At 42.6% G+C, this 22256-nt stretch overlaps 1 protein-coding gene and 1 long non-coding RNA gene across 2 annotated transcripts in view; one reads left to right on the forward strand and one right to left on the reverse strand.

Moving 5' to 3' along the window:
- DSTYK (dual serine/threonine and tyrosine protein kinase) overlaps nucleotides 1-14414 on the reverse strand; it is a 45720-nt gene extending 31306 nt beyond the window's left edge. The window contains 4 exon segments of the mRNA XM_067531485.1: nucleotides 13905-14250; nucleotides 14253-14316; nucleotides 14318-14393; nucleotides 14396-14414. Coding sequence (XP_067387586.1) covers nucleotides 13905-14250; nucleotides 14253-14316; nucleotides 14318-14393; nucleotides 14396-14414 — 505 coding nt within the window.
- Nucleotides 14415-19782: 5368 nt separating this feature from the next.
- Nucleotides 19783-22028, forward strand: LOC137142386 (uncharacterized). Its single transcript, XR_010916907.1, has 3 exons — nucleotides 19783-19911; nucleotides 20257-20490; nucleotides 21913-22028. It is a non-coding gene; the product is annotated as an uncharacterized lncRNA (long non-coding RNA).
- The last annotated feature ends 228 nt before the right edge of the window (nucleotides 22029-22256 follow it).

Genomic DNA, 22256 nt, shown 5'->3' on the forward strand with positions numbered 1-22256 from the left:
CCAGGAAAATAATTCAAACAAACAGTGAATTGGTTTAAGCTCCCCCAGCCCCACATAAAGTGGAATAAGCTGATAGTGTGCAACACATCAGAGTGTTACAAGGAAGATAGGCTTGTCCACCTACAAAGCCTAGGCTCATTGACATGAGAAGTTAACAGTTTCTAAAGATTCTGGCTAAAACTTCAAAGATGTTACAGCAATGCCACTGTAAAGTCTGCCCCACGGCTAGATACTGGTACATTATCAACAGCTGGGTGGGTAGATGGGAAAGTCGGGCTGAACAAACAAAAGCCACAAAATAGTTGAGCCGGGGAGTGGCAAGAAGGTCCACATTATAGTTTTGAGTAGCCAGATGAACCTCATTTCTTCACTCCTCTTACACATGCCTTTTGTTTCAACACTGGAGGTTGAGTGAAGGAAGGAAGAACACAGTGTCACATCATGCAAAATGAGTTAATCACTTACCAAATAAGGTTGATTTTAACACTACATAGGATTTAATTTGAACTTTAGTCTAAACTGCTCTACAATGATCATTATTACAGATGGTCTATTAAACATCTGTATCTCCCAGCCAGCAGCTGTAATATTACTTGCTGCCCCACCCTTCTCTACCTTCTAATATGAGAAGTTGGAATTACTTCAATACTTGAAGCATTAACCTATACTTTGTCTGCTCCCAACTAACACAATAAGGCCAACACTTGACTCTCAGCATCACTGAAGAGCTGCTCCTCAGCACTGGTTTTGGCCATTGTGAATTCCTGGTTACTATTTGATCATTTTGTCACGTACAGTGTCCCCTAGAAACTGCAGCTTAAGGACCTTTGAGTTACACTAAATACAAGTACAGAGAAATTCTGGATGGTTTAAGAAACTGAGAAAAAACTAATACAGGGCCAGATTCTCATGTGGGTAAAGCAGCATAGTTCCATTGTGTTCAAAAGAGCTATCGTGATTTAAACTAGCCAAGAACCCAGAACAAGACAGTTAGGCCTGGTCTACACTTACCTGGTGATTCGGCAGCAGTTGACGGGAGTTACACAAGCTACACAGAGTAGCTTGCATAACTCCCATTGACTGCTGTGCTTCCCTTCTGCATGGGTCCTTTTTTAATTTTACTATGCAGATTTACCCACAGCATCACCTGCTGGGGTAGTCTTAGTGAGGTCCCCTGGAGCACTGTATCTTGGTAACACTAAACTGAGACAAATGGGACAGTTTACCATACTCAGAACTATTGTCTCCGGTTGTCTGCAGACTCATGCAGAGATTCCTGCGTCAGTTACAATTAAGTTACGTTTTCAAGCTTTTTTCATAACCATGAGGTCTAGAAACTTGCTGTTTTACATGGAAGCCAGGATTCTAGGGTAACCACAGGAGGTGCCACCCTAAACATGGGCCTGTAGTGGCTATTCCTCAGTTTAAATAAATAAATATAAATAAACAAAGTGTAAAGCCAGTATAGAGCATAGAACGAGCCCCAACAAAAGTTCCCAGAGGAGGACACTTTTCTTCCCTACCTATACCTCAAATTTCTCTCCCGTGCAACTCTAAAGCATTTTGGGATACGCTTTTAATAACACTCCATATAGGATGATGCTATACTGAATAAAATCCCTACCAACAGAGAAATTTGGAGGAAAGTCACTACATATTTTAGTCAAGTTTCTCTGACTTCTGTTGCCAAGGTCAGTTTGGAGGAGGGGAGGGAGAAACCAACCAACTTACACTAGTCATACAGGCTGATGACTATAAACCATTCACATTTTACAAGTGTTAAGGAAAGCTGAAGGGGTCTGCATTTACCACTAGCAAAAGGAGTGTAGTATCTCCAGTATATTGCTGGATTAAAGATGGGAGAAAGGGAAACTCCACCTGTCACTCTACCTTTCTGCACTTAACCAAATTAATCCTCCAGTATCCGGAAAGCCTTTTGGAGGAGAGCAAATTAGAAGGCATAAAACCACCTTTTCAACTCTCTCTTTAAGTAATGTTTTTGATTTGCACTTCAGACTGTCAACTGATATGCTTTGATTTAGATCCTCAAGAAACAAATCTCAGAAAACCACAACAACCAGTAAGCCACACAACCCCCTTGTCACATAAGTAACGTATCACTGTTATACGCGTAGCTAGTCTAATACCTTGGGCTAACCCTCAATGCCAGAAATAAAACTTGAGAGCAGACTCCAAGCCTGCCATTCTATGGCACCACACTTAGCCTTGTCCTCTTAATTCCATCAAGTATTTGTAATTAGAAATAGCTGTTGCAAGACTGAAATGAAGAAGTCATTTCCTTTGCTAGAACTAGTTTGGTGGCCCAGTGACAGTTCAATGCAAAGGCAGCATGCACCGTTCCCTCTCGTCATTCTCAAGCAACTGTCCCCAACATAGCAAAGTGGTGAAAGGTGCCCTAGGCCAGAAGGGGGAGTGGCTACAATGCACTGTGTATAATGGATTGTAGGAATAGGCAAGTTAAGTTCTCTAGCTCTAAGAGAACCATGGACAACTTCACTTGCCACAAATAAAATGGGTATCATAAAAGTTGAAGACAGAAACCTTACACTTATGGTAAGTGTGTGAATGACCTGCACAAGAAGGGAAAGTTTAATTTACACCTTGCTAGTAATTTCCTACAATACCACAGAATTTAGAGTGTAAGTGCAGAATCTAGGGGCCTTAATCCTCTGGTGCTATGTCAGATTAAGTAAAACATCACAGTCAGGAGAGGTATGTTTCAGGAAAGGGTACAGCAAAAAGGATTTATTTTTGCTTGTTGGTCAGCTCACATGATTTACATTCCTGCAGATACAGCGCAGCTAAAATTCAAAAGCTAGTGTTCAGTTCAAGTCTTGAATTTAATAGACAGCTTCGTTTTGGTAGATTTCATTTTTACAATACAGGCTTGACATCTAAACAGAAGAGGCTTCCACATTCCAGTTTTCAGTTTATCAATTTCCTAAATCTAGATCCACGTAATTAGTAGACGGCAGCAGTTAAAAAGTATAAAATACCGATAAAGCAAAACAAACTCATTCATGTGGATTTGGTAGCTACCCAAAAGGTAGCAAAAGGCATGAGGTTGACAAGCTGCAAAAGGTTATGTTCCTAAACAAGTGAAATGCCAATGCCACACATGAACTGACCAGGTTATCTTCAGAGGCATTTATTATTCTAGATAAACTTGGTGTAATTTTAAACTAAACTAAACAGTGGAAAGATTTTTTAAAGTGTTTACATTAGTATTGCAAAAGCCTTGTTAGAGTCTCAGTAGTTTTCCACATGAGCAGGCAGATGCTCCCCAGCCCCTTATCCAATTGTAATTCATCCAGCTCTGAGAAGTAGGCAGACTTGAAATTAAAATTTTGTTCTGGCACCCAGCAAAGGATTCTTATTTGCATACCATCCAAAATACATTTAGAGAGAGTGACCTAGAATGGTGAGAGGGAAGCAGCTACAGAAATTACACGATATTGCTAGTGGGGGAAAGAAGTTTGTTAACTTGCCATCTGCTACTTTACAGTCTACAAGTTTGAGGCCTTTGTATGTGACTTACCATCCACCACCACTTTACAAGTGTGGTACATTGTTTTTATTTTACACATTATCGTAAAAGCAACTGCCTTACAATGACCTGCTTAAAAAGAGGGTTTGACAGACAGCTTGCAGCACAAGAGAGGTATAGAAGAGATTTTTGCATCCTGGATGTCAGATATTCTGCCCTAAAATTACCTTTGCTTCCATTCCGTCATTTATGGTGTATGTTGTGATATATGACAACCTAGAAGCAGGAAGTTTAATGGCTGCCTGGTATCTGTGGTTAAATTCTCTGCCACCATAATCAGTCTGAAGAGAACATTTAAGAGACACGCCAAGCTGCGATATCCAGTTAATCTACACAAAAGATCACAGAGCAAGGGCTGTTTATAATGGTTACATATTCATATATAAAAATCAAAAGCCTTTTCCTGACTTTTCTTGCACAAATACCACATTTTACTGTAGGAACACTGTTTGCTGCTCATAGAAAAAACATGGAAAACAAGTCAGAATAGGTTCCAAAATGCAATTCTTTAGGGATCATGAGGTGCCATATTTATGGATAACAAGTGACGCTTAATTGCCTGATTTGTAATTTAGGTTGGATGTAATCTTAACTGTCAAATGAAGTTTGTTTTTCCCTCCAATAGCTCACAGAAGCAGACCATAAATCCCATCTACATCTTATCTGGTAACTCTTAAGCCCAGTAGCAAAAGCTTGTCAGTACCTGCTTGGTAAACATCAAAGGAAGCGACAGAAGGCTGCAGAAATGATGCTATCTATTCCCTCACTAACACCCTGTTGGTTATGAACCAGTACCCTATGCCAAGTGATTGCTGTGTAGCCAGACAGAGCATTGTGGACATAATTTGGAGGTCCTGACCAGAGGGAAACTACAGAAACCACTTTTTGCAAGACTGGAGGGGCATTGTCCAGGTATCTTGGTCCAACTCCAGCTTGAGTAGTAGTTTGCTTACCTCATAATTCCCCTTTGAGTTTCCATTGGTTATGGATTTCTTCTACTTCCTGCCCTAAGTTGCTATAAAGTGGTAGTGTTTAAACAGCTGTTTTATCCCCAAGGGTCTGCATTTCAGTGGCAGGTGAAGTGATTCCTGTGGTTATCACTGATAATAGTTATTCAGCATTAAGGACAATAGGTAACGTGTGCACGCCTAAAATGCCGTGATTCAGTTTAGTTTCAGAGACAGACTCAACAGAAGTCATAACATTTTCGCCCACAAGAGATTTATATGCACGTGCACGCCAATAAGCACATACTTTAGCAACGTATCACTTCTCAATGCTTTCTTAATGTTGAAGAATTTTTACGTTTCATCTGTCAAATGACAGTCAGAGAAGCAACCCCAGAGGGCCTATGCAGTGCAACACCACCACGAAGACTACATGCCAATACCTGAGCAGCAAGTTCATTTCATAGTGGAAGAGCCTTGATTATATGCCCATTGACAGAATTTCTCTCTTTGAGATTTCTTGGAGGTCTTAATCTGTGTCTATGAAGTAAAACTAGTTGAAGAGTTGGCTCTCAACACTAGAAGTTTTGAGACGGTAACCTAAGGAAGTTTTCCATACATCAAATTGAATCAGACATAGTATAATTGCCTTAGACTACATGTTTCACAGACTGCACTTTCAGGAAAGTACATTGCCTCACTGAAAGTATAGGAAGAAAATCCACGATGCGGTATCTAGACCATTTCAATCTATTTATGAGACTGTCCTTTCTATATACATTATCTGGACCACTGGCTGCCCTAAATGTATGTAGGAGACTCCACTGACTTCAACAGTAGCTATATATATATATATATATATATATATATATATATATATATATATATATATATATATATATATATATATATATATATATATATATATATATATATATATATATATATATATATGCATTGCAGGCTAGAATTTAGTCCTTTAATAGTTAAGCAGCTCTAATATTGCACTACTATTCCTGGACAATTAAAAATATGCTAGCCCCCAGTTCCTTTAAGCTTTTCTATGCAGTGTGTTTATAACAAATGCATAAAGAGCATTTCATTCAATCTTTGCCACAGAAAAACTGTATCAACACCATATGAAAAGGTCTTCAGTACAATTTCTAAAAAAAGTCACCATGGATGGCCTGTTAGTAGCACAAGTGAAGTGTATGGTCTTGTAATAGGTTTGCTACGAAGGGAACCTGTTTAAACCAATAGTTATGGTGTTCAGCGCCTCAAATCCAATGAGTTCTCGGATACTGGCAAATATTTCCCAATACTATGAACTTAGGTCTGCTAACATTCAACAAAAAGGGCTATTATTTTAGCCTGCATTACAATAGCTTTATATTAATCTACTTCAATTAACATAATTCAGATTAGGAGCAGCACAATTGGTTAAGTAGGTCTAAACAAAAAAGACACCAGGTTTACCTGACCATAGCTCAGATTATCAAGAGTACAATAGCAATGCTCAAGGAGCCTTATTTTTATTAGGAAAAAGCTTTCCACCATAAGTTATGTTCACAATATGGACACCATCCACCTACAATGCTTCTCCCATCCTCCCCAAACAAAAAGCCACACTACCCCAGAGATTTGACTCTGAAAACAGAAGAGTGCTCAGAATTCCATGAAATCCATTATGGACTCCACTATTGGTGATCTTACACAGTAGGGTTTTATACAGCTACAAATCACTGAGGGCTAAGATAGAAGAAATGGATCATTTCTGAACACTGAAAAACTTGAAACTTTTTCTTAAAACAAAGAAACAAACAAGAGGCAGTGTGTTTTACAGTCTTTCCAGAATTCATACCCACAACAGACTAATCTCAGCAACTGACTGAATTAAAAATTTCAGCCAGGTCTGTGTAGAAGCTTGCAAGACACTGGGTTTGAAAGTTCTGAGACAGAGCAAGAAGTGAATCATATCTTAGCAGAGTTACAGATGTACTGCACCTTAGATTGGAATGCAAGCTTGTTCTACTAAGGCCTAGCATGAATATATCAAATTTAAACACGGCACACAAAGTCACAACCACAGCTGCAATAAAGCTCAATACAGCAGGACCTCGTGAAGCCAGGTTCAAACAGTTTGTAACAAGATTCTTCCAGACTTTGACTAGTGCAGAAAGCAATTACAAGTATACACGCGCACACACTCCCCCCGCCAAGACTTCAATATGGTTAGAAATATAGCAGCCTAACAAAGATGAATTAACGGGTGGATCAGAACCAGCCCAGTGCTACAAGCTTACATGTTCTCATTCTTCTTCTTGCACATGACATCCATCAGTATCCAGCATCCATTCAACAAGTTAATTTGGTACAGTCAGTATAAGTGATAGAGCCAGTCAATTAAATCAACCACTATAATACAGTGTCACCTCTTGTCTAGTCTACACATGCACAGTACAAGATTGGAACCTACACCATAAACAAAAGGCCATCCATAGCATACATGATTCCAATCCACCACCAGTGGGCTTGATTATGATGGTGCTTTCTGTGCTGTGTCTACACTGAATTGAATTTAGCCATCTCAATCCAAACAGACCTTTAAAGAGTAAGCTCAGTAAGGACTGTCCTTCCATGAATATAAATAGCCTTTGAAACCTTAGATTTTAAATCAGGAAATGTCAGTAAACATTGATGTCACCATACACACACAGACCAAAAAAATATTTCCATCAATAACCGACATTTACACATAGGCAAAGAAAGAAAAATGCTGCTTGGGAATGTGGTGTTAAGGATATTTATTTTATATATTTTGACATGTGACACTGACAATTTGTATTTTAATGATTTATAAAGCTTTAATTTTGTAGACATTGCAATTTAAAATCACTTATCTGAACCCTCTCCCCCCATAATTTCCCACAAATGGGAAAGTTTTAATCAATAAAATGTGGGGGGGAACCACAAAAATATAGGTTTTAAGCAACTGAAAATTTAAATCAATTAAAAATAAAAATGCTTAAAACTAAACGTCAATATTATCAGTCAAAATAAAAATTGCATTGTGCCAAGTTGAAATATAAACTGCACCTGACAGTACTGTTTTTGCTACATCAGAGATGCAAAGACAGTTGGGAGGAAAAAACAAAAGTGAAGATTCACACAATTCTCAGAATATACAGATGCAATCTGTCTGCATATCAAGGATTCAGGATGATAGGGGAAATCTGAAACCTCAGTTATTGTTCTAAGTCACTGGTGTATCAGCTAATTGCTAAAGCAATTTACTAGGAAACTAGTTAACCAAATACACAGAGCAGAGTGGAAGAGGAGTTGCATTTATGGCAAAGAGTAGTTATACTGATTTTACTGGGGGAATTTATACCACATTATTTGTTGCCACAGGACAAAGTTCAAATAAGTACCCATAGGGCAGCTTCTAGCATTGTGGGTCCTATTTAGCTTTTTTTGGGCGCGGGGGAAGGGCCAATTCAGAAAAAAGTGACTCCCTCACCAAGATGGATTTTATAATTCAGAAGCACAACTACTTGGCAAAACAAGTCTAGTTTGCGTAGGACATTTCTTCACAGGTTACACGTGAACGAACATATGCACTCATCCCCTTTTTAAAAAAAGGAGCTAGAGTTCCTGACACACACTATACTTGCACTGTCCTTAGTTTGGCTTCTTTGACATTCACTTAGAGATCATTAATGCATAAAAAGGGTGGAATTTCACCTGTACCATTGCAGTTATCCCTTTCTATGCAAAGCCAAGTTCTGCATTACCTATGGCTATTCTAATTTCAGAAGACTGGGAATACAGCTGTATTCTTTATACTGCCAGTTTTAGTTTTATAAATCAAGCAATAAAGAATAAAGCAAAGCACCTGCTCTATATTCTAGGCACTGAGGACAGAGGTTAAAAGTACAAGTGAAATCATTAAGAAAATATGAGTCTAACAGTCAACCACATGAGGCCAAGACAGCTCAGCAATTATGGTAAAAACAGCACTTACCGAAATCTACAGAATAGCTAGTCAAGCTCAGTCTAGTGGCCCAGAGCTTGGAAAAATTCAAACCATGATTCTTACAGTTCCTGAACTTCCCAATGTACGTCCAAGGTACCCACCCTCAGCATCAGAGATGCTGGCTGAAGAAGAAGAAATTACATTAAGATCTAAGTGAATGAGGTCCATCAGAAGACACTTCACTTTCTCCACCAATAGAACCTCTCCTACTGCTCCAGAATCCAAGGAGAAGAGATCCTGGGTCTGTAAATGTCATTGCAACTGAGAGATACACACTCATGAGGCCCCTAAGTGAATGGTGCCATGAGCCTTTGAATCTGCAACTCTACAGTAAAATTACATTACAAGATTTACTGGGGAAAAGATATTCCTTATGATTGGTATTGCTCATTTGCCATGCCTGAGGCAGCAGCTGTCCCCAAAAATATCTTATTGCTACTAAGTTCACAGCAGCACTCAGAAACCCTGACTAAAGACAGGGGCACATTTGTTAGGTAGAGGTAGGGATGATCCTGGTCTTGAAGGAGTCACAGTCTATTAACCCAAGAACTGGCAGTGTGGCAAAGAATGAAATCCAAAGTCACTCTCAAGTTTGATTTAGGGCACTGGAGGAGAAAGCACTATCATCAGTTTCCCAAGTTACATTTTAATGGAGGCAGTAAGCTGTGGGAAACAAATAACTACACTACTGACCTTGAAAGATTTCTATAAGCCAGAGTTATAGCACATATGCATGCAAGTTTCCTCCTATGCTATACAAAGAGTAGCACATTTTGAATTCAGCAGCACTGTGGAGTTAAACAGTTCCAGCAGGGGCATTTCTGCCCCAAATGGAGCAAGTGTGCCCAGCAGAAGCCTTTGATCTATTACATAATTTATAATATATTAAAATTACATAGACTGACAGTGTCTGAAGTGCCCTTACCCCTGCAAAACAATTTTGCAAATGCTTTAAAAGACAGCAACACACACACAAATTTTGCTTATCAACATGCCAAAGCAGATTCTTATAAGAACAGCCATGACTATACTGATAACACGGCCACTGTCTTCATGCTTTGTGGAGTTGGGCCCTATCTACACCTTAACTCAAACACAATAGTGTTTCTCTCATCTATTTGGACAGGATCTTTAAAAGCAGAATTGAACCAGAGTTGTGCCAAGTACCAGCAGATAATTTAGTAGCCTTTTAAAACTAGTCTCTTTGGGTTAGGGACCAGACCTAGTCTTCATATATATTTGCACATCTCTTACCACAATGGAGTCCTCAATCCTTTGGGGATTGCTGCAATACAAATAAAGCAAGGGGTTATTTTAACCAATATTTTTAACCTTGTTAGATGAACAAGGAATTAAAACAAAACAAAAACATGTAATAAAAAAGCCACAAGTGTTCTGTAGTAGCCGTTGAACACTTTCAAGAGAGTTACCATCATTATTTGTATATACAGCATTCTACAAAGTCAATAGAACAACAAGCCTAGCAGTTTTACACTCTGCTTCAGAACTGTAAAACACTGCTACAACTGAAAGCAAATCTCTTGGTTCATCTTGCCTATACACCAAAAAAACTCTTGAAACTCACAAGAGAGTCTAAAGTAAGACAACCCAAACATTAAGAAACCCACTCTGAATGGTTTTAGGTTTCAGAGTAATATACATTTAGAATAAACTGCTGGCAGAAATTGACGAGAACAAAACTGCTTTTATTGGAGGGCCAGATGTAAAAGAACAAGGACAGTGAACTAATCACCTCGAGGTAAGGATAGGGATATTAGGCAGCACAGCAGTTTCAAAGCCTGTTTTCCAGAACAGTGTCCTAGAACTTCCTTTCCTTTCCACACCCTTCCCATCTCTAACTTTCCCCTGCTCTCATGGTACAGTAGCATCTTGTTGTAGGGGAATTCATAAGCATGCTAGGTCCAGAGTGCAAGGGAAACAATTTCTCAAAACAGTAAAAGGGGTTTTTTACTATTTACAAGTGCATCCCTGACTACTTTATTAAATTAAGTAAAAGTATGCAGCCAAGTAAATCGCCTTTTTGAAAGGTATGCTGTTTTCTTTGCTATTTCTTTTATTCAGTTACTGTGGAGATGAAAGATAGTAGCAATAGTTACCCTGGTTTTATCTCACCACATATGCCAACCATGAGCACAGCATTACTCATTTAAGAGCCAAATATGCTCATTTCAATTTACTCACTCTGATAGCAACAGCAATTCAGAATAGTCCTCCATTTCACAACTCCATTAGATCATGTTCCATACCATGCAGCATCTGCAGGTTTTACCTTTCCATCTTTCCAGATGCTCTAAACACTACCAATGCCATAGCACTCGGAATTCCTGATTACTACATGGTTTCACTTCAATACTAATTTTTAAACACAGAGTTACATAAGGCATCTTCTCTTCTTTTTAGCTTCCATGTTTATTTCACAATTTGTTAATTACTGTTCAATGTTTGAACCATAGTAGGTGCAGGGTTCAGTTCTGTAAGGTGTGCATTACATAGGAGTTCAATTAAGATATTGATTTTTAAATCAGATGGTACAAACATGTTACCCCATCACCACTGCCAAAAGGGGACCAGTTTTCAATTAGAGTTACAGCAACCCTAAACAACCCTTACTCAGTTGTCTAGTGGGTTTTGTTTTTTGGGTTTTTTTTGGCCATTTCTTTACATATAATGGTAGCACTGCTAGCAGCATCTATAAACCCCTGGGAGATTCCATTGTATAAAGACTCCGTATGGAGCATGATGACTACAGAGGTCAGAAAGGGGAACAGCCAGAGTTGTACAAGAACCAGCTTTCACATTAAAGTAGGCTAATGATTTGCTTGAGTTCGTACTGTTGAACTATGAGGGGGCTTTCACAGGAAGCCTTTCTTTAGAAACATTTTTTTCTTGTCATAAAACCCACAATAGAAACTTCTTGATACCTGTATATCTGGGACAATGTTTTGTTATTAAACCTGAGACACACACAAACAGTGATGCTACAAACAAAGGTGTTCTCCCTTAACAGTAATGAATAATTCCCAAGCTTCCATCCTTTGAAGTTAATTTTGCTTGTATTGCTAGCCAAGATATTAGTTGTCTTAGTGCTCGATGTATACAGACACAGGAGACATCTTTTCAATCTATAGTCAATCATTAGTCCCCACATGTTCTAAGATAGGTTTATTTGTTTTTGTTTTGTAGTAATTCAAATACATTATGAAAGACAAGGCTCCCAACGCCTTTATTTTAACCCCTCATTTGCCCCTAAAACCAGAATGGTTGCAATTCAGCTTAACAGATAGATTTGATAGTATTACAGAACAAGGTGAAGTCAACTTAACTTTTAGACAGCTTGCTTCCCAGTGGCTTATTTGGGACCAGGTATTCCTATAATGTTATTTTATAGCATTAGCTGCCAGGACCATATTCTTGAAAACAAGCTATGGAAAGGTTTATTTTTTATTAGTTTTGAGACATTTTGAACACTACCACCCTATGAACTTAGAAATGTAGTATTTCAGCACAGCTAATTTACTTTCTATCTCAACCCTGGACAGCAATAAAAACACTAATGTTTTACTTCCTGATTCCCATGCAGAATACAGAATGCCATAGCATTTAAGATGCAAACACTGCAAATCAAGGATTAAATCCCAACAAAAAGTTGTGGGGTGGAGTTGGTTTGTTTTTTATTTATTTAATATCATGCAGTCATTTACAAGGAAGTTTTCTTAAAAGTGCTTTCTTGAAGATCAATAGGAACTGTGATCCTTCATTCCTAAGGCACTCAAAGTCTCCCCCACTATTACTAGCAGGTTCTATAAAACATAATTTTGCTTTTCAATATTGTAAGCAGAAGGCAGCCCCAAAATTTCAGAACCAACCGTTATATCAGCTTTAGACACCCATCCCAGAAATACTTAAGCACACGAAAGACTACTTAACAGTCTACTCAGACATTCTTTGCAGCCTTGCTATCTAAAGGCCAAGTGAATGGACATTCAAAACTAGGTAGTCATTCAAGGGCTCACTTTGGAATACTACTGGTTATTTGGAATTCTACATAATTTTTTGTTTTTTCAAGCAGTTAGGGCATAAACTGTACTTGACGCCACTCCTTTAAACTGAGAGGGTTTTTTTGTTTTTAAATAATTTTAATAACCAACAGGGAAAAGTTTGCAAGTCAAAAATAGCACTGAAGACAGTTTTGTTTGAATTTAGACATTTCTCCTGCAGTGTTTGCAAACCAAATGCTTTCAGTATTGTGCCACTGGGCAAGTCACATCAAAGTGTGCTAAAAGCAGAAGTGAAACTGATTGGTTTGTTTCTTATCTCCAGGGAAACTAAAAGCAAAAGGCATGAGTAGTAAGGATTGGGTTAGATTTTTAGACTTGCTCTTTCAGTCTCAGATGTTCTATATATAAAACACTTTTTTGTTTTTATTTTGAGCATGACGGATTTTCAGTCTCACAATGACTCTGATTTTAAAAATCACAAAATATTAAACGTTCTGCACAAGGCCTACTGAGGAAAACACCAATAAAGAAAAACCTCATGCACACTTTAAGGGATGAATTCTGACTGCACAGAAAGGTTTATAAAGCCTTTGATTGCAGTAGGTCCTTCCCAGAAAGATATTCACTGGAAGCTGAACTGCATAACAGAAGGAGGCTCATATCATGGCTGTTTACAACTGCTCATTGGTAGGGGAAAAAAATGAAACCTGGTTACTTCTGAGAGCTCTTACTGAAGCCAATTGCATTTCACATCAAACATTCAATTTGTTCAGTAATTGCAAGATTGCCAACACACAGCGCTCAATCTCTTAGCAAGAGCCACACCTCCCTTCACTGGACCGCTTTCCTCTGTTCTGCACCGCTCTCCCTAGGGCTCCCCCAGCCATGTCCGCACTTCGTGCCCCTAAGTGTTTCTCCAGCAGCCCTTACACAGCCCCATAAACCACTTCTTCTGACCCCCCCCCGGCCCCATCCTCCCGCCCAGCTCCCCCCACCCCCATACGCTGCCCCCCCATCCCCTCGCCCAGTCCCCCCCATACGCTGCCCCCCCCGGCCCCATCCCCCCATACGCTGCCCCACCCTCCCGCCCAGTCACACACGCCCTGCCCCACAGACCATCACCCCGCTCCCCACCCTACACACCGCCCCTAAGCCCGGTTTGCTCCCCACAGACCCCAGGCTCCCCCTTCCCAGGTGGCCGCCCCCCATCTCCTTCCCCCTGTAGCCATGGCAACGCCTCCCCCGCCCCTTGAGCGGCTCCTCCCCCCCGGTCCGAGCCCCACCCCACAGGTGCTGTGCCCCCCATGAGCCCCGGCCCCTCACTCCCCGCTTACCGGGCTGCAGCACGCTGCCGCTGGGGGCGCTGTCCCCAGAGCCGGGCGTGAGAGGGGCGGGCGGCGGCGGCTCGCCGGGCCCCGGGGGGGTGGCTACGATGGGAAAGGGCTGCGCCTGGGAGTACTTGATGTCGCGGAAGAACTTCTTGGTCTCCCGCAGGTTGTGCTGCAGCCGCGCCAGGTGCCGGTTGTAGTGGCCAAAGCCGCGGCACAGCTCGCGGATCACTCCGCTCCCGCTGCCGGGGGCCCTGGTGGAGGCCCCTGGCTCCATGTCACCGAGGCTCGTTCCGCTCTCCTCGCCCCACCCCGGCGGAGATTCCGCCGCTGCCAGGCTGCAGCCTCGGCCTGTCCTCCTGCGGGCGGGCACAGCACCCCGTGGCCGGGCCCCGCCGCCTTCCTCACTGGCAGCGCCGCCGAGCCGCACTGCGCCCCGAGCGGAACCTTTATCCGGGCGCCACGGAGGGAAGGGGGAGGCGGCGGGGGGGAGGACCCAGGGCCGCAGTGCACCATGGGGATGGCAGTCCTCTGCCTAGGGCGTCCGCGCTTCTGCCGCAGGGCACTGTGGGAATTGTAGTCTTCTAGTGGGGACGTGTTTGGCGGCGGCTACTGCCGAGGTGCACCATGGGATGTGTAGTCTTTTGCCACAGGATTCCTTATCTATGAGGGGCGGGGGGCAGATCCCCATTATTGGAGTCAGATCCCCTTTCTATGGGGCGAGACCCCTTTATAACCTCTAATGATTGGGGCGGGGGGAGAGAAGGACACTTTCCCTAAAGGCAGGTCACCCCATAGCTGTCTAATGTAGGGCTTCTTCCTCTGCGGGAGCTGGTACTGGGCACTGTCAAAGAGGGGATAATGGGATTAGATGGGCCACCAGTCGGAGCCAGTCAAGCAATCCCTGTGTTCTTCTGCGGCTCATCAGCAGGGAGAGGGGATGGGAAGTCTTGGCTAAGACACCGGGGCAAAGATGAGGCGCTGCATACATACTTACAAGAACTGTGACAGGTGCTTTAGTGCACAAGCAGAGCACAAAAGGCCTTGAATTTAAGGATGAGGGAAAAAATGCTTTTCTATTCTGCGCTCTATAGATTCTATATACGCTCATTCTCTTCACCAAGGGAAAATTGTGCGTGCAGTGTGGTGTTTTGTTCTGACAGGGCTTTTGTTGTTGTTGTTTTATGAACATGTTGCCACCTATGACGTTTAATAATACTTTGGCCTCCTCTAGCACCTTTCCTTAAAATACTTTACAAACACCATTTAATTAAAGTCCCAGCTGATTCTCAGCAGGCAGGACTTTGTCCCTGTGTGGAACCCCATGGACATTGTAGGTATAGGGATCGGCCCATAATTTGTTTTTGTGGGATCAAAGCCTAAATCCCACAGCAATTCCTGTGAAGCAGGTAAATAGTATTTGCTTTGCTGAATAAGAATAGACTGAAATCACATACTTAAAAGGTTTGCTGATTTGGGACCAGGGAGATTGTGAACCATAGGGTGTGATGTACTATGGGAATTCAATGCACCTAGACATGTGCCTTGTGCAAAAGCACATAATTATCCTAAGGATGCTATATAACAGCATCTTCAAAAACACCACTCTATTTGCCTGGGTGACATTGTCCATCAAGGCAGTTCACAATATTTAGGGCCAGATTCGGATCTCAGTTACAGGATGTGTATCCGGAATAACTCCATAGATTTCAAAGATATTACTCCAGATTTACACTTGTGTAACTGAGAGCAGGATGGCCCATCTCCCACTTGAAAAAGAAAAAGAAAAACCCTTCTGTATGCCTTCTCCACATTTTCTTGATCTCCTTCCATGCCCTTTGACCCTTATGCTCTCAGTTGAGCTGAAAGAAGTGATTTATGCGCAAATTACCCATAGCATGACATTTGATTTTTATGCGTGAGAATGTGGTTCCCTTTTGATATATCATTTCCTGTGGATAGAATGCTATTTAAATGTGCCCTCCTCCCTATACTTAACCTTTCAGTCATAAGATCAGCTTAAGCTGTACTTTTCAACTGCCAGAATCACTTTCCTTTCCCTAGTTCCTTTTCTTTCCCAAGATACTGAGCTGAATAGTTGGCAATGTCCATGAGCAGAATTTTGGAAGACACGGCCCTCTTTGCTGCACATGTTAAAAGGGCTTATAATTGAAGGGATAGATTAATTTGCTGTTCACTGTTGGTGCTGTAGTAAGATCATACTTCAGAGAGAGAAAAACTGAATAAACTTGCAGATTTTTTTCTGAGAAAAGAATGGTGGGAAATACCTTGCCTGGAATTATTGACTGTTCTTTTGAATTCAAATATATTTTGCTGCACTGTGGTTGATAGAAATAAAGTCAGCAGACTCACTCTATCTATCTGCACAGTACCATAATATATAGATGCTAGCATTTCAACCACATTGGTCTATTTATTCCATGCTTAGTCCTGGCATCTGAGCAGCTGAAGCCACAACATTCCTCAGCAAACTCCTAGGGGTTGTTTGAGTGTGGTGATCCTTTTCCAAGACTGCAGAACTGACAACCTTATCTCCATGGCTCCACAAAGCAAGAATCCCACTGCGGCTCCACCAACCAATGAGATGTACTATACATCAGGCTCTTTACAATCAGACACATGTCAGTCTGTACGTTTGACATCATCTTTAGTATCTCACACCACAAAAGACACTTGGCACCTCTCAGCGGATGAGAGTAGAGAAGAAATACTGAGCTCCTATTGGAAATGGTGTATCCTGATCCCTCTTGATCTCTGGAGTGCCAGAAAGGGCTGATTGGCACATATCCCACAGACGCTTTTTCCAGTCAAATAGAAAATGTGTCTAATAAATAGCAACTTTTCCTTCACACAAACAATCCTTTATTTCCCCACGTGTGTATTTTAAAAAGCTATGTCCAGTTGCTAGGATTTTTCTGAAAACAGTACGACGTTGTTTGGAGACATAAATTGTTTGGAGACAGGAACAGTTCACAAAGGGGGAAATTCTCCCTCTGTGCAGAGTGAGGGCATGAGTCCCATTTAAGTCATATTTTGCGGGTTCCGGTGGCACTTAAGTGGTACGTATGCTTTTTTTTGCTGGCCTTCTGCACAGGGAACTTCACTAATACATTGTATCTTCAGTGTTTAGCACAGATTGTGTAGCCATAGGACTTGATTGTGAGAGGTGGAACGGTGGACAACGAGGCTGCAGGTGGTCAGCACTTCTCAGGATCAGGGCCATAGTGTGATAATGTTGCGTTGGTTAGTGCAGCTGGCTGGGAATAAGAGTTTGTGGATTCTAGTGCTGGTGGTGCCAGGACATCACTGAGTGACTGCACACAAATCAGTTCCCCACTCTTTGCCTTAGTTATCTGTAAAATGAATACAACAATAGGTAGCCCAAAGATGTTGGGAAGCTCCTCTGGTTAGTGTTTGCCGAATTCTTTGAGATCTTCAAATGAAGGGTGCTGGAGGAGAACAATGTGCTATAGTTTACTTCAATTTATACCTTAAAATTAAAGAAAACTATCCTGTGTTTGTGAATGTATCAATCAAAGCTTAGTCCCACTCACTAGAGATTAGTCTCGATACCCAAAAAAACTCTTCTGTACCCACATCAATAAAAGGGCACCTTTGTTCATTAAGGTTTTGTGTTTGACAAAGCTATCGCAGGCATGCTAAACCCTTAGCCCTCATGCAGATGAATTAATGTGCTTATGGAGCTATATCAGGACAGAGTAAAAATAACTCTTTGCAGAAATAGTCCAAGCAATAAGACCACCTACTGGATCACATCTGCTCTGTGCTGAAATAACATGCATCAGTCAGAAACAGGAGATAAGAAAAATGCTGCAGACAAGATGAGAAGCTTTCATACCCATCACGATCCATTTTCATCTGAGCTTTTCTTTCTTGATAAAACAGGACATCAGTGAGCTACCAACACCCTTTTGTTTCATTTGAGTAAATCAAATTACATGTTCTGAGGCTCTTAATTATTTTTTAGCCCTTGAAGTCAACAGGACCTTTGGCTGAATAAAGGCAGAGCAAAATATGACTAAGGACTTCAGAATTTGGCCTATTGGTTATAACATCTTCATTTATCCATTGATACACTGAATCAATCCTACTACTGTATGTTACCATTACTACTACTGAATAGCATCTTTCATCCAAAGAGCTTTCAGTGTTTTACAAACATTAGGCTTCATCCTGCATACTTTGTGCACCCAAACGCCTGTTGACTTCACCCCAATGAGTTATCATCCCCGTTTTACAGAGAGGCTAAGTGACTTGTCCAAAGTCACATTGCAAGTCATTGGCAGAGAAAGTACAGACCTCTTGAATCCAAGTCCTGGGCTCTAAACACTACGCTATGCTCCTGAGTCATTAGATTAATAAGAGGTTGTCATAGGAGCAAAGGAATTGTCACACTGACTCAGACCTATGATGATCCATGTAGTATATTATCCTGTCTCTTACAGTGGTCAGTGTCAGATGTGTCAAAGGAAAATATAAGAACCCTGCAGCTGGCAGATGTGGGACATACCTTTCCCAGTAAGTCTCATGCTGTTCTTCAATAGGTAGAGCTTGGCTTAAATCCAGAATCATTTATGAGACAATATTAAATTACACTAAGTGGTAACTCCTCAAAATGTATGCATGTTTGGTGCTATTCTGGCCTTTTCTATCACTCTCCCTTTCTGTTCACCTCTTAGTTTCCTCACTCATCCAACCATCCTCCCTGGAGCATCTCTAGTTAAATGACTTCACATTCAAACTACTGGGGGTGATCAAACGCAGTAAAACCTTTGTAACAATCTACAAAACTGTGCACAGTTCAAAGGGTTTTCCAATTTCCTTTCAAGGTTAAAAATTGGCCCATCTTGGCAAGGAAATTTTGCTTTATTCACAAAATGTTTTTTAAAAATGGCCTCACTTTCCACAGAAAATATGCCCATCTTTGAAGAAAATCAAGCCAATCTCTTTTTTTGAGTGAAGATGGCTCTTACACAAAAAAATGTGAAAATGTGCACGTTTGCGTGTTTTTGATAAAAAAGGCATTTTGCGAAGGATGCTGAATTTTGTATTTGTCACTGTGTATGTGTGTGGTATGACAGCAAATATCACAAGAAATGGCACACGAGAAAAATGATGAATGTCATGCGTCTCTTGAAAATAACCGGAGTGCTAACTGTCTTCCTGATTTTTCTCCTGTCCGTGCAAGAAACGTATGAGCTTTTGTGAAACTGTTAACAGTCTGTGTGTGCGCCTGTGCCCAGCTACATGCATCTTACAGGCCCAAGGAAGTCTCTCTGAAGGGAAATGAAGTTTATAAAGTTGCAACACTCGGGGCTGAAATAAATAAATAAATAGAAGGAGCAGCTTTGGCCCGCAATCAGAGAATAGCATGCTAGTGGGAGGAGTTTCCATGGCAATGAAGAGGTGACTAGTCCACTCCCGGTGCATCTGTCTAGCAGCAACCCCTTGCAGAAGGAGGGCCGGGGGGGGGGCTCCTTTCTAGGGTCCACATGAAAGGGACCTGGCCCTGGCATCCCTCCCGCCCCTGCTGCAACACCCAGCAAGCCGCTGTCCGCATTGCAAAGCCGCAGCGCGGTGCAGCACCCTGCCCACTGACAGCTCCTGGGAGCAGGGGTGGGGAGAGGTGGAGAGCGGCGGCCAACCAAACCTGAAACGGGCTCCGCGATACGCCCCCCTCCAGGCGCCCCACTCCGTCGGCCAGCTCTGATTGGGTGGAGGCGGCTGTCCGTCAAGCCGGCAGGGTTAGGCTGTGCGCGCTTTGCTCCGCCCGGGCAGCAGCTTTGCGGTGGGAGGCAGCGGCTCGCTGGCTGGGGTGCGGGGGGCCGCGGGGAGAGAGGCAGCAGATGTCAAAGCAGCGGGGGGGCGGCGGCGGCGGGAGGGGGGAGAGGAGATGCCCCCCAGGCACGAGGATCTGCAGCCATGCAAGGCTCCAGCGTTTCGCACCCCTCCTTTTCTTCTCTGCTGAGCAGTGAGTAACCGAGTCGGGGGGAGGGGGCAGATGATGGATTGCATGAAGCGTGCACCCTTCCCGAGCGCAAACAGGCGCTGCGCCCCGTGCAGCTGAATTAGAGCAGAAAGTTTGAGGGGCGGGGGGGGGGGAGGGGGGCAAGGGTCTTTCTCCTTCCCCTCCACCCCATGCAATGAGTTTGGTTTGGATAAAGGGATCTCCTCCCCCTCCCCTGCCTGTGGCCTGCCTGCCTGCATCTCCAGGTGAAGTGAACTTCTCTGGGCACTGACCAAGGCTCCGCTGGTCCCCCAGCCCCTACCCCCCGTTTCCTGCTTTTCCTTTCCATGTTTCTGCCGGTCCCTCAAGAAGTGGAAGCGCAGAATCGCCCTCCCACCCCACCTCGGCAGCATGAAGAGGTGCAAATCGGATGAGCTGCAGCAGCCTGAGGAGGACTGTGCTGGGGCTGAAGATGCTCTCTGCCTGGCTGCCATGGAGGCTAAACCTGGGGATGGCGCTTCTGCTCTGTTGGATGCCGGCTCTGCTGCTAATCCAAACCCTGCTCCCCATCCTGTTCCCCGGAGCAAGCCTCCTGATTTAAAGGTAAGCTTCCCAAGCCCTTGCTGCTGGTATTACATAGGGACGTGGTTTTTTTCCTGCATGCAGCTGGACCCCAGTTCCAGCCAATGATTCTTAAATGGCTTATTCTTATTTACATGGGAACTTGACTATCTACTTGAGGAATACCCCATATGATTTCTCTCAGGACTCCGCACTTGTACCCCCACCTATATTTACACAGGTATTTCGTGTGTTTGTAAACCTGTTCACCAAAATCTTGATTATTAAAACCTTGGCACTAGGTTCAGCCTTGCAGAGATTTTATGTGATCTGCTGAGCAATGGTACTGGGTAAAAATCCCCTGGAAGGACTTGCCACCGTGATGGAACAGGCCGCACAAGAGACAGCATGGTGCAATGGATAGAGTACTGGGCTAGGACTCATGAGACCTGGAGTCTCTTCCTGGGTCTGCCAGCAGTGTGCTGAGTGACTCTGGGCAAATCACTTGGCTTTTCTGTGCCTCTGTTTTCCCTTCTGCAAAATGGGGAGATTGGGCCTTCCCTTGTCTGTAAAGCGCTTTGTAACCTACAGATGGTAACTGCTGTACAGTAAGAGCCAGGTATTATGGTTATAATTAGATGATAAGTTCTTTAAGCCAGGGACTGGGTCCAATATGCATTTGTCCTAGCATAAGGGGGCCTTGGTTTTGTTTGTGTCTGGTGGGCGCTAGCAGTGATGGTAAGACTGTGGTTTATGGGACATGAAGAATAAAGAAATAGCAGTGGGGAGTTCATAAATTGATTTAAAAAAAAAAAAAAGTCAATTCTGGAGAATTCTCATACCCCAGCTTCTGATTTCATTGACACTGGTGTAAATTCAGAGTAATGCCATTGATTTAAACGGGGTTATACTAATGTCACTGAGATCAGAACCTGTCTTTCTGCAGCCGACCATGGGCTGAAACTGTGGTTTGGATGGGCCTTTCTTGAAGGATGAGGGAATGTGGTAGGGCCAGTGTTCTGCAGAAGAACTTAGCAGATTATGTTGAATAAAACCCATAGCAGCAGGTACTGAGGAGATAAACTAGAGAACACTCATCTTGTCTACTCCGATTAAAGTGCAGCTGCAGTCAGCAAAGTGACCATGTAAAAATGCCACTCCCTGGGGGTCTTCCTATCTCACCTCAATATGTTTTTACTGGCACAGCAGAGCTAGTACAACTCTGGGAGAGAGAACTGGGTTCTATTTTACCTCGTATATTATCAGAGCTGCTGGCTAATCAGTTCCTGTTTGTCACTGGTGGTGATGCAAGAGGTAGAAAGGACCCTGCTGGAGGTCCCAGGTGGAGTTTACAGGACCGGCATTTAGAAAAGTCCCCCTTGGATTTGAAAGCTGAGCAGTATTAATCGGGAGTCACTGAAAGAGGAGGATAAATAGGCAATCTGTCTTGCTTTATTGTTGCAGAGACTACTATTCTGACTGTAACTGCACTTCAGGAGCTTCAGGCCCTGCAGTGCCTTTCACTGCATCTAAAAGATCTTCTCACCCTGCCCTCAAATAAAGCATTTGTTGTTATAATACTTACTTTTGTGCTTTACAGTCATAGGTTTCCATGTGCTTTACAAAGGTGAGTACATATGATTTAGCTGCAGATGGGGAAACTGAGGCACAGAATGCCAGGGCCTTAGTGTGTGTAAACCAGTGGTTCTTAACCTTTCCAAACTACTGTACGCCTGAAGCCTGAGTCCCACCCCCACGGGGCTGAGGCATGTAACTTAGTTTCATGGCGCCCCTGTGGCTCCAGGCAA

The sequence above is a fragment of the Emydura macquarii genome, unplaced genomic scaffold (assembly GCF_026122565.2).
Source record: "Emydura macquarii macquarii isolate MOO-44397 ecotype Brisbane River unplaced genomic scaffold, CSIRO-AGI_Emac_v2 contig_3220, whole genome shotgun sequence".
NCBI lineage: Eukaryota > Metazoa > Chordata > Testudines > Chelidae > Emydura > Emydura macquarii.